Here is a 12,489-nt window from a genome sequence, read left to right on the forward strand (position 1 = left end):
CCACATTAGTTTAGGGTTCAGGACAACACAATGCTTAACGTGTACAGAGATTAATAAAGAAGCCAGTTAACCGCTCGGATGCTTTCCGACGTGTAAACACACGTGCAAAGTGAATGATTACAGCCTTCAGACTGTACAGCAGTAGGCTAAGTTTGGCCTCTTCTTCCGTTTAGTGTTGCATTTGTTTTAAAATATGACATGATAATCAGCACGCACTCGTGCTTTGTTTTGGCTAATAGACAGCCTGATTGTTGGCTCTTACTTCAATCTCTTTGAGTACTTTTCTCCCCCTCCCACGCAGTCTCTGCTGTTTTATGTGTATTTCACCTGCCCTCTTAAAGCTGATACTTAATGTTTTTTAAAATCTTTCCCTTTTCCTTTTTTTTTAAATTCTTTTCTCTCTTTCTTGCTTGCTAACCTATCTAAAAACCCCTTTCTCATTTTTCTTTATATCTGACACTTTTCTCTGTCTTTTACTGCCCTCCACACACCTTAAAATCTATCCCCATGGGTCCCAGAGACCATCTATGAACTGCTAATGGCTTGCTATCTATACAAAGCACCGTTTCCTTTCTTTAGTCTTTCTCTCTTTATTTAGCTTATTTGTCAGTTTTCTTTTCTCTTTCACCTTTCCTATTCAGTAACAGATGACTCCTTTTTCTGATAAAAACTGTTCTCATGTATTACACAGCCTCGTGACACAGACACACACACACACAGCACACTCCTATTTCACCATGGCTCTTCTCTCTTCTCCCTGCTTTGTTTTTTGGCATTGCTGCTGCTTCCTTGGCTAACTATAGAGGAATGGTTTAATCAAGGTGAGTGCCCCCCTCTTCAACCTTTCTCATTTTAGCTCTCTCCTCGTCTCCATCCTCTCCCTGTCTTCCCCCACCTCTTCCTCCTCCTCCTCCTCCTCCACCTCCTCGTTCTTTCCCCCTGGCTGTAGAATATAGTTAGAAGTAGTTTTGGGTGTCCTCCAGAAACCTGAGAAAGTTCCAAGGACTTAAGAAAATCGGGGGTTTCATTCATTCCACACACATTCCCTTACCATACCTACCGACCGTAGCTCTGAGCATTATAGACTTCCACCTGTCCCAAACTCCTCAGTTTGTTAGAATTAGTTGGTTGGATTTTTTTGTCAGTCCTCTAAGAAAGGTGAAAGGTAAAACGAGTGCTAAAACCGGTAAGTCAACAACAAATCTGTCTTTGTAGTGTTCTTAAGTGGAGCTTGACTAATCCAGCGAACCAGAGATGCTGAAATGGAAATTTGCACATCTATCCCCAAATTGAACTTTGGTGTGAATTCTTTTAGACTCCAGATAAAATGAATCCTGACAGCTTTGAAGAACACCGCTAACGGTATCCAACTGGAGCTCTTCACCCCTTTCTAGTACACTTAAGCATAAATGTCAAGCTCTGCTGCACACTCAGTTTTTTTATGCATTTGTTTGATCGTTTGTGATTTGAAACTTCTGAGGATGTCAATAATTAAAGCTAAAAAATACTTTATTAAAGCTGCCTGGATCGTGCGCTACAGTTTTCTATTATCTGGAACATTTAAGCGTGCAAAAAATATAGAGGTAAATGATTCTTTACGGATTTGAATGTTTGGGCTTTTTGGGTCTTGCAGACTTTTTTTTTGATGCTTTCAGACAGCAGTGCTGGTTCTTTGTTTGCTGTGGTGGCAGCGAGGGAAAATTCTGACACCATGGCTACTAGCTTCCCATCTTACCAGCATCTTGTTTTGCAACACTAAAGCCTCATTCAGACATGGATTTCTGTGAATCTGACGCCTGGCTTCATGTCGTTTTTTCATACAAATCGAGCATTTTCACTGTTTACAATCCTGCAGACATCTCTCTCTTAGCCTGTGTGCAAGGAGCATGCGAAGCCACACACAGACCCCGTGACAACTGCATTTACATTTCACTGGAGTCAAAGCTGGCCAAGCTTTTTCCATGTGTAGTAAAAGTCATGTGACCTTTCACGCTTGGATGAAGCCATGATGTCACTTTTTCTTGTTTAGCCAATGAAATAAAAACCATCTTTACCTGAACAACAGCATAAAGTCACTTTAACAGAATGATGACTTGACTTGAAATGTGAAACACTTTATAAAAGGCCAAGCTTGAAATATAGAAATAAAATTTTCCATTGACTTACATTTAAAATATTTTTTATAAACTTTTCTTTAAATAAATCATATATAACTATTTGGAGGAGACAACTAACACTAACTTTATTTGTTCAAAAAAAAATCCTCTATCCTTGAACCTGGATTTAGACAACTGATGTAAATTATTTCCTGAAGGGAAGCAGTTTAGTGTTTGTACATATCATGTTGCTACATCTCTGTACTGTGTGTACATTTAAACACTTGTACGTTATTTGTTGTTTGAGATGCATTTTCTGCCCCTACGGTCCAAAGATTTTGACATCATCCTCAGCATAACCCTGGGGTCTCTTTTCAATATCCAGTTGTCTGACACTGACGTCCTCGTTTCCTTCCTCTCCTCCAGGCAGAAAAAACGGTGAGAATGACAAAAGCTACGACACATTGGATCTGCCTAAGCGCACAGAGCCATCAAAAGGTAGGCCTTTGTGAGCAAAACATTTTAACGCTAAATCTATACAGAACATCTCATCTAGTGAGTGAGTGGTTGGGTTGGGTGGGGTGGGGGCAAGTCGTTTCTGTGGTGGTCAACAAGAGTGTGGGAGGCCTTTGAGTGAGAAAGAGGCTCTCGGCTAGCTGGCTGTTGAGCTAGCTTTGTTTGATGGTTTTGTGCCTCCAGTGGGACGGTTGATTGTTTGCAGCTTGTGAGAGCATCAATTCTGTAAGCCCTTCTTTTTGTTAAATGCTGTGACAATGCACTGAGGCACAACAGGCAATAAACAGCCTCTGACTGTATACGGAGGCTGAAAATCATCTTTTGTTAAATATGTTGAATTGCTCTGTGCTCAAAGTTGTTTCTGACAGTGCACCTTAGGAGTGGATGGACAGCATCTTCTTTTACATCATGTATGTTCAGTATGGGTGCTGTTGTTATAGCAACGTGGCTCAAGTCTCACGATGTCATTTGTGTGTTGCCGGGTTGCAAAAATGGTGGGGTTGATTCTTGTGAAGGTGTCGCTCATGACTCATCCAGTGGCGTCATACCTTGGTCAATCAGTGGAATACAGTCTGACGTCATATTTTCAGCTCAACTGAGCAAACGTAGGATGCTAAAAAAGTACCTGGTACCAGGTACTTCCACCTAGGAACCAATGTTGATGAGTACCTCATAGAAATGGCGCTTTACTGATCATCTGGCAACCACAGGTCATGAAGGAAACATGTGTATTCCCTATCCAGTTGTAGGTGGTGGCAGTTGCTCTGAAACTGATTGCTAAAGCATCAGTCAACAAGCCTACAGACCACACTGTGATCCCCTGGCAACTGCTGGTTGCATTCCAGGACTGGTTTGGCAAGTGGTTTCTGAAGGTTGCTGTCAGTCTCTTGTGTGAAACTGGGGTTCAGGAAGTCACCAACCAGTGTCAAGTCTTGTGTGAGTGAAGTCTAAAGCTCACAAATTTAAACAGTAAACACAGGTGTAGCAGCTCTGCCAGGTAATTTGATTTAAAAAAAAAATCTTGGCTCTGACCAGTAACTTCCCAGAGTTTTTTCTGGTTCTGGTTTTAAAAAAACAAAAACACTTAGGTCCTCTTGAACGTTTCAGTTTTCAAGTTTTTTTTAAAAGCTTTTATTGTTTGTGCCATCACGATATAATGACTTAATTAGCAACTGCTGAGGTGCTGACCATCTCCCTGCAACGTTAATCATGTTAATCATTCATGATAAGCCACATTGTTTACAGCAAACCTTCTGCTAATACAGTTGCCAAGTATTTACACAGTGGAAAAGTAACAAGCTGGCATGTCATAACTTCCTGATTTAGGTTGACTACGTTCAAAAGATTAGGAAAGTCGACCTTACCCTTACCCAAAGGATTTATTATCATATAATAACTAGAAGCCACATTGCTTCCACCCTGGAGTATTGTAGAAAATGTTTGTCAGCAACACACAAAGCTTGAGTATGAGATGTCTTTAGCTGTTGCTTGAGAACTTGAGTCAGTGTGGTTACTGGGAAAACATGGTTGTTTGAGGCCTTAATTTCAGTCTGTGAATCCACAAACTGATTATTATTTATTGATCATAGTCAAATATTAAAAGACTCTTATTCTCTCTTCTCTGTTGTCTAATGCATTGTACAAACAGACATGATGTTAGGTAACATTGCAGGGGGCATCATTCCCAGATTTGACATGTGGTTCATGCAGTAGAGTGTGTGTGTGTGTGTGTGTGTGTGTGTGTGTGCGCGCGTGCAGGCATAGCCTCTCTGCTGTTGGTATTTGGCAGTAACAGGCAGTTGACTGTCATAAAAGCAAATTAGCCTGCAGTACAAACCTCATCGAGTTAGGAGAAAGATGTATATTTGCTCATGTGTATGTCAGTACAGTACATTACTCTGCAGTAAAGTGTCCGTGGTGTCTGTGGAATTTGCATGCCCTTGTTAAACACCCCTGTGTGGTATTAACACATCAGCACCTTCATTACCAACCACTTAACTTACTGCAGGAACCTTTGGAGGGACCAGCATCTAAGTTTGTGGAAATTGATTTATTCCCTTGAAAGTCACCGCTCCGCAGCTGTACTTTCTCAGAGTTCAGCAACTTTGGGTGTGGGGCTTGCTGTGCTGATTGGCTGACATTTCACCCTGTCTATCTCTGCAAACTCACAGACAATTCTGGTAAAAAGCTTGCAAAAATTCACCACAGTTGTGTGTATCTTTGGCAAGTTTCCTCTGCCAAAGTGGTTGTATCCTCCAGAGTGCCGTCTCGCTGCTCAGATTTACCTGTCACAACATCGGCAGATTACTTTTATCTAATGTACTCCGATGCTTGAACAGTGAAAATGCAGACAACCATTGTTCTCAAAGCACCTTTTAGTTACATTAAAAAGTTTTTGTAAGTAGAAGCTTTGGGTACTTTGGATAGAAATGTGGCTAATGTCTAGTGGCAGGCACTCAAAGTCCATATCACTTCCTGATTGACTGTTAATTAGCCACATTAACACGTCAAAGTGGGCCCTCGTTAAACTAGATCACAATTAATTGCTGTGCTTTTCCAAGTTAAGCAGATTTTGCCTTTTTTTAAATTGCCCCTAAAGTAAAGGAAAGTAGATGAGCTACTAGGATAATAATTAATATTTTCCACTGGCTGGGTTTTCATGGGTAAAAGCCAAGCTGCCACACTGCAGCTGAGGATCTATAGCAGCTAGGCTGGTGCTGCGATTGCATTACACAGTGTGAAAACAACTCCCGTCAGAGTTTAGACTCCAGAGAAAGCAATTATCGTTATAGGCCTAAATGTCATGCACAGCTGAGATGAGTGTATGGGTTCGTGTTGTAGAGAGCGGCCCCGGCATTTTCTTGCTCGCAGACAGACAAATCATATTTGACATTTATTAGCTCAACACACAGCAGAATAACAACAGTGAGATGCATGGATAATAAGCTTAATCACCAGAGCAAAACCCACAATGTCTTTTAAAGCACATTTATCACTTTTTCTTCACTGGGAAACATCAGGGATGGACGCGCTTGCTACTGAAAGACTGTAAAAGTCCTCTGGGTGCCTTGTTTGTTTTTTCTGTGAAAATGTGTATTTGTGTGATTGGGGCACATACTCCACTACCCACCTCCTGCACCACCATCACCATCACATCCGCTGGTCACCTGGGGGGCGTTTGCAATGAGGGAGCGAGAGCAGCTCCCAAGGCTGAGGGAGATATGGGAGATTACATGTGTATCCCAGTCCTGATCTGATGTCAGGCAGGGAGAGGTCAATGCAGGGAGCATGCTGGACCTGGCAGTGGGCAATGATTAATCTTGTTTATGTGTGCGTGTGTGTGTGTATGCTGGAAAAAGAAGAAAAGAGGAGACAAGAGAGCAAGGGCTCTGTGGGCATTTTATTTTGACAGCGGTTGTGATTAGAGGGCTGTCTGATGCATGTTTTGAGACAACTTTTTAAAGATACTAAAAGCTTCAGATGTGAATAAGTAACACAACATGCCCGACACTGACTAATAGCAGTTAAATGCTGTACTTTGTGTGTCTGCTAAGTTGTTGCTGGGCAGTCAGAGTACATCAGGTTTTTCCAAAATTGTTCTGTGAAAGCAGATGGCCGATATAACAGAGACCTGAGCTACGAAGCAGGATTTGAGCTTAACTATGTAACTTTAGGATTATTATGAAGACGGTTCACTTCTTACCAGGGTATATTACCATGATAACGTACGGTGTAGACCTAGCCTGTGTGGGAACAGGTTATTTTTCAGATTATGGATCAATAAGCCGATATCACAGTCCAATGATAATTTGAATCTCTGAAAAATAGCCCTCTGATCTGTGTGCACAGATACTATAAGGGCCTGTAGTTTTTCAGTAGCATCTAAAGGCTGTTAAACACCACCAGGGCTGAAAGGATAAAAACTATAACTGTCTGACATTAAAACAATAATTTAACAAAAAAATCGTTTGTGAACTTTTATAAGATTGAATGATTTAGTTTCTTGAAAACAAAAGTGAAAAGTTGTGTAATACCTGTAGGAAGTTTGCCCACTGCAAAAGTCCAAGGCTGTAGTTCCAGCATTGGTGTCATTTGACTACAACTTTATGTACTGTGAGCACTGGAAGAGAAATAATGTAGTTCAGGGATTAGAAATAGCTGCTGTGTAAAGTATGGCTTATAAAATAATGTTATATAAATGTCAGCATGACTGAAGGTCGGAGTTATTTATCCCGTCATTAGAGAAGTCCAAAGTTACTGGGGAGGGGAGCTGTAACAAAAGTGATTAAGAATTGTGAAAAGACCCTTTCCATTAAAGAGCCTGTGAGTGTGGCAGCCCCTGAGATGTTGAAACATTTTCCCAGCAGTTAATTGAAACCACAGCTTTTACCCTTAGATTGGAAAAAGGTCAGGAGAGGAGAAGGAGGTGGGAGAACGGAAAAGATGTGAAAGGGTTTATGCAGTTAACTTATAGATCATACTTAATCAATTCTAAAGCATTAAAAGGTTTATGATCAGCCGACTCCTTAGCACCAAGTCCGTGTGATGTCCTGTTGTGCCGATTTGCAGCTGTGTGAGAATAGCACATGTGTGCTGCATACGAGCAAGGACGACTGTTCCAATAATAATGTTCCAATTTGGTTTTTCCAACATATGTGAAAGTGGCTTAAGAGTGGTGAGGGGGGGAAACCTGAATGGAATCTTGGTTCTTCCTGGTTTCTTCCAGCCTGAATAAAATATTGAAAGGACAGAGAAACAGTTGTTAGCTTTCCTTTGAGGAAACACTGTATCTAATTAATTAGACCTTACATTTATAGTCTTCATATGTTTCCCTTTATCTGTGCTCTTATGCTTTACTGTCAGAGTACTCTCATGATGCAGGAGGGTGGAAAGCACCTCACACAGCTGAGGATGTATTTGTGTTTTCAGTGAGCCAGAGCATCCAAAGTGTGCGAGTACAAGAGTTCAGATCATAGCCAAACCAGGACTAAGAGCGTTTTACCTTGAGACATAAAAAAACAAGCTTCAGCCTTTAAAAATCGACCAACTGCTCGCTCAGCTAATAAAAGATTTTTTTTCCCCCAAGTGAATTAAGATAACTTTATTTGTGGCCTGCAGTAAAATCATTCTTACACATGCCTCCGACCACAAATGCATATATTATCAGTGGGATCAGATTGCAGAATGGAAAAGCTTTAAACTCAATGTCATTATGGGCACTTTAAGATGAAGACTGTGTACTTACAGCAGTCATGGGGGGAGGCCCAAAGATCCCATACTTGCCAGTGCATGTCAGAGAACAAACCAAACCTTAGTCCTGGCACTAATACGCCCAGAGGGTCAATCAGCCCCTCAGAGAAACTCAGGCGAGTCTTCTCCAATCACGACATCCCAGTGTTTTTGAGACCCAGCCAAGACTCGGCTGTACATCTGCATCTAAAGGTCAAAGGTCACTCTTTCAAGGATGCCAATATTCACATTTTGGACAGAGAAGACAGATGGTTTGAAAGAGGAGTGAAAGAAGCCATCTATGGCCACTGTGAATGACCATATTTGAACAGAGGGCGGGGCTTACGACACCAACCGTCTGCCATCTATAATCCAGATTCGAGATCCCTTCCCAGACGCCTTAACGCCCACTCACATCTTGGGTCATTTGTTCTCAATAAGTCACATGATAGAGTGTGGAAAGGTGTCAAACCTTGGCTGACTATGACCCACACCAGTTTTCACACCTTGGCTCGTGTGATCAGGGAGAGGAACAAAAGGGGGTCCATGACCCTCTTTGGCTACGTCCACACGAATGTGTTTTCATTTGAAAACGCATCGTTTTCTCTCCGTTTTGGCTTCCCATCCACACTGATACGGTGTTTTACCTGAAGGAAAACGCAGCGTTTTGAAAACGCTCTCGAAAACGAATACGTTTGAAGATGGTGCTTTTGCGTCGCAGTGTGGACAGCGAAAACGGAGACTTTTGAAAACGATGACACATTTTAGTCATGTGATGCAGTCATGTGACCAATTAAACAAAGATAGCAGAGGGCATTATACAGCAGTTGTTTTGTTTGCTTTGACAGCCCTATTAAAGATTAATCAGTCTGTACATGCTTCACGTAGCTTTTCTTCAAATTCTTTAACTCTCACTCACTTTTTGCACATTGTACTTTTGTGTTACTCGCAGCAACAACTCCACCTCATTGTCAGTCCATTTAAAAAACTCGGTGCTTTTCCTCGACATTTTGCCGTGACGTTTCAAAGAGCCGGAAAGTAAATAAACAGCAGACAGAAATGAGGCAGGCTGAATCTTCTTGCGTTTCACGCATGCGCAGTACTGGAACGTAAGCGTTTTCGGCCATTTCATTGTGGACGCACAACTCTGTGAAAACGACCGAAAATGCTAGTGTGGACACGGAGTGTTTTCAAACGAAAACGCAGTTTTCAAATCTATCCGGGCTAGTGTGGACGTAGCCTTTGAGTCCAATAGGACTCTCCGCCAATTGCTCTTAGACCTGAAGAAGCTTGTTGGATGAGAGGTGAAACGTCTTCCAGAAACTTAAAGAAGTCCACACGTCTTTCTTTCCAAGCTCCTTAGACCAGCGTTTTTTATTGAAGCGACGATTCCCATGAATAATATAGAGACTTCCATCTAGCCAGATCGTCTTCCATTTTCTTTAAAAGTGCAATGTAGTTTAGTTTATTTAATTATGCAACCCTAGGAGAAACATTAATACCTAAATATTAATATTGCATGTTCTCCCCGTGTTTGTGTGGGTTCTCTCCGGGTACTCCGGCTTCCTCCCACTGTCCAAAGACATGCACTTAATGGGGATAGGTTAATTGGTTAATCCAAATTGCCCATAGGTGTGAATGTGCAAGTGAATGTGAGCGCGAATGGTTGTCTGTCTCTGTGTGTTGGCCCTGCGACAGACTGGCGACCTGTCCAGGGTGTACCCTGCCTCTCGCCCTATGACAGCTGGGATAGGCTCCAGCGCCCCCCCGCGATATTTAATATTTCCAGATTGCAATAGGGTAGAAGAAGAATTATGGAAGGAGCAATTAATCAGAAGAGCTGCAGATTTTAACCAGTTCATCAAATAATCTTAAACTCTTAAGAAAGAGTTTATTAGTGTAATTACCTCAGAGGGAGTGTTTTGTGTATGCTAGAGAAAGCCTCTTAATTATTCTTTCTTTTTACCATCCCTGTTTTTATAGTGCAGACAGAGTTGTAAAATGTGGGCACTCTGCTAATGATTAAATATTAATTAGATTAAACTGATATACTGAAGTGAGTGAAAATATCATTACTTTTGTATGCACTTGGCCATATACTACTAAATTAAAAAAAAAAAAATGACCCGAGCAGGGTCTCCACCAGCAGTTTGACTGGCAGCGGGGCATTTTAACATTGCCCTCAATTAATTTGGCACCAGTACCCTTCTGTAACGCTAATTGTGAGCCACACATGGAACAACAGAGCTTTGGTTTAGGTGCATCTCTGCACTCACCATGGGTGACAAGTGAGACAGAAAAAGATGTCAAGGTGTTTATATATAAGAGCGAGAGAGCAATGAGAAGCAGTTAACGCTGTTCCCAAAAACCTTCTAGCCTGTTATAGTCACTAATTAGTAGAGATAAGTGGACAGATATCAGCTCTCTAACATTTGCTTTGTTGTTTTGTCCTTTTTAAAGTGTCTTTGTGGGTTTTTCAAGCTGTTTTAGCCCAAGCGGACCTTGGCTAATAACACCAGGGCAGAAACTCTGCAATCATTGCGACTTATGAAAAGACTGAGATCATTCTTTCTGCAGAAAAATGATCAATAGTTAAAACCCTAATACCCTTTTACTGCTACACTACTTGTATGTTTTCATATGAGGAAATGGTTGGAAACTTGGTGGATGTGTTTGATGTGTCAGTGCTTATTCCCACCATGATGAATCTTTTTGGTAATCTGTGTCTAATTTCAAGTGAAGCTTTTTGATCCAAACTGCTTTAAGTATAGCTAATTAGTCATATCTTGGCAATAAGGGCAATTAGAGCAGGGCGATATGGCCAAAAATATTTATCACGATATATATTTGAAAATTTGCGATAACGATATAACCGACGATATAATTGATGCGAGACAAAATACAACTCCACAACATTACTAGCGCAAAAAGACAACCTTCCATTTATTTTCACTTAAACAAGAAGCTGGTTTTTATGTACATTAAAGCTTTATAAAAATGTAACAGTGCAAATGCAAATTCCTTGCTGAAAGTTTAACCAAAAGGCATTTCCAGTAGAAATGGGCTGACATATCCTGAGCATAACCATGTATAATATCCACTGAAGTTAAAAAGAGGTGCTTTGCAACATTAAACTGCAGTGTGCAGTACGCATTTTTCGGACCATAAGGTGCACAGGATTATAAGGCACATTAAGCGAAACAAAGCAGTCAGATAAATCAAACTTGATTAAACTCATTCTTGCTTCCTCCACTTCTGTACCATTGATTCATTAATGTTGAATTCTCTGGCAGCTGCTCTATTCCCATGTTGCAGTATATTAATGACTAACCTCGTATTGTGGATGGATTATCTCAGTTGTTCTCCTGACTGAAGTTTGGTCCGTTTACAGCATCCTGCCATGCGATTGCATTTGTCTCTAACCATGAAGAACCTTAACGTTAACTTTTATAAGTGGAAAAGTGTTAGTGTTCGTCCTCCAGCTTCACTGTTTATGTTATGCTAATATAGCTGTGTCGCTAGCGATCACGTAGCACATCATTATATACCAGCTAGCCCAACTTCAGTAACCCTACAAACGTCACTGCTGTTTAGTTTCCTGTCTTCATTTATGTTGGAAGTGATAGCAGAGCTGTACGTTTGATTTTTTTCAGAAATCTCTCAGTCAGAACATGCAATATCATGCTTAGGTAACTAGCAAAACTAGCGAGCTAACTTCCGCTAGCTTCCTGCTAACTTCTAACTCCGTTAAATGTAATAACTTTTGTTTTCATGGATGCCTGGAAGTTAAACTTTATAGTTACACCTGGTAAAGCAGCAATGCTGATCGTTTTATTAAAGATGAAAGAATTTAGACAGTTTTTAACTCTAAGTGATGCTGCAGTGTTGTTTGACCTGAAGCATACGGAGTTTAGGACCCAGATTACTCCCAGATTTAAGAGCATCTTAGTCTGACAAATACGACAATAACGACGGCCGCTTGCATGTTCTGCAAAAAAATGTGCTTTGTCGTGTATCTGACGGACAAACACCAAATCAGTTCCACATCACTGAAGTTGCACCATTTTTACAAACCAATTCTGGTTCATCTGTTTCACTCAACAATCGGCCATGTGCATATGAAAACAAAGGTACTGCGCATGCGCGTTTTACTCCCATTCTATCGCGATATTTCATTTTCCTATCGTTGCCTAACATTATACCGGTATTACCGTGAACGGTATAATATGGCCCAGCCCTAAGGGCAATGTGACGGAGCAATAAAGACATTGGGTTTGAAAAGCTTCAGCGCTTTCCATTTCTCTTTCCACCTCCAGTACTAATTCTCATTTGTCTTGCTCTCTGCCACTTTGGTGCTCTCTCCATCCATGAGAGATTTATTGCACTCCTCTCGTCGCGCAAACCCACAACCCTCGTCTCTCAACCAGCAGTTGAGAAAACACCCGCGTTTACAAAGACGACAACTGTGTAACATGCATCACTGTTTTTTTGTTGTTGTTTTTTTGTTTTTCTAGCAAGCCAAGCATTTAATTTGCGGAGAAGTCTTAGCATTGACAAACAACACTAGTGTGAGCTGTTATTTATTGTATTCTGTAACCCACTTTGATATCAACCCACTGGGGATCTCGATGTGTAGTGTAATGAACAC

At 41.1% G+C, this 12,489-nt stretch overlaps 1 protein-coding gene across 4 annotated transcripts in view; it reads left to right on the top strand.

Annotated features, from left to right (window-relative positions):
* The window catches only part of arvcfb (ARVCF delta catenin family member b), a 274,658-nt gene that overhangs the window by 207,970 nt on the left and 54,199 nt on the right, over window positions 1-12,489 (top strand). For 3 of the 4 annotated variants that reach the window (XM_085474489.1, XM_085474492.1, XM_085474491.1), the window contains exons 13-14: window positions 804-821; window positions 2,523-2,594. In XM_085474489.1, coding sequence (XP_085330615.1) covers window positions 804-821; window positions 2,523-2,594 — 90 coding nt within the window. The remainder of the gene's footprint in view (window positions 1-803; window positions 822-2,522; window positions 2,595-12,489) is intronic. The other variant, XM_085474490.1, reaches the window with a different exon arrangement.

The sequence above is a fragment of the Copadichromis virginalis genome, linkage group LG12, assembly GCF_057382275.1.
Source record: "Copadichromis virginalis isolate Kocher_CV1m ecotype Utaka linkage group LG12, C_Virginalis_male_GT1.1, whole genome shotgun sequence".
Lineage (NCBI taxonomy): Eukaryota > Metazoa > Chordata > Actinopteri > Cichliformes > Cichlidae > Copadichromis > Copadichromis virginalis.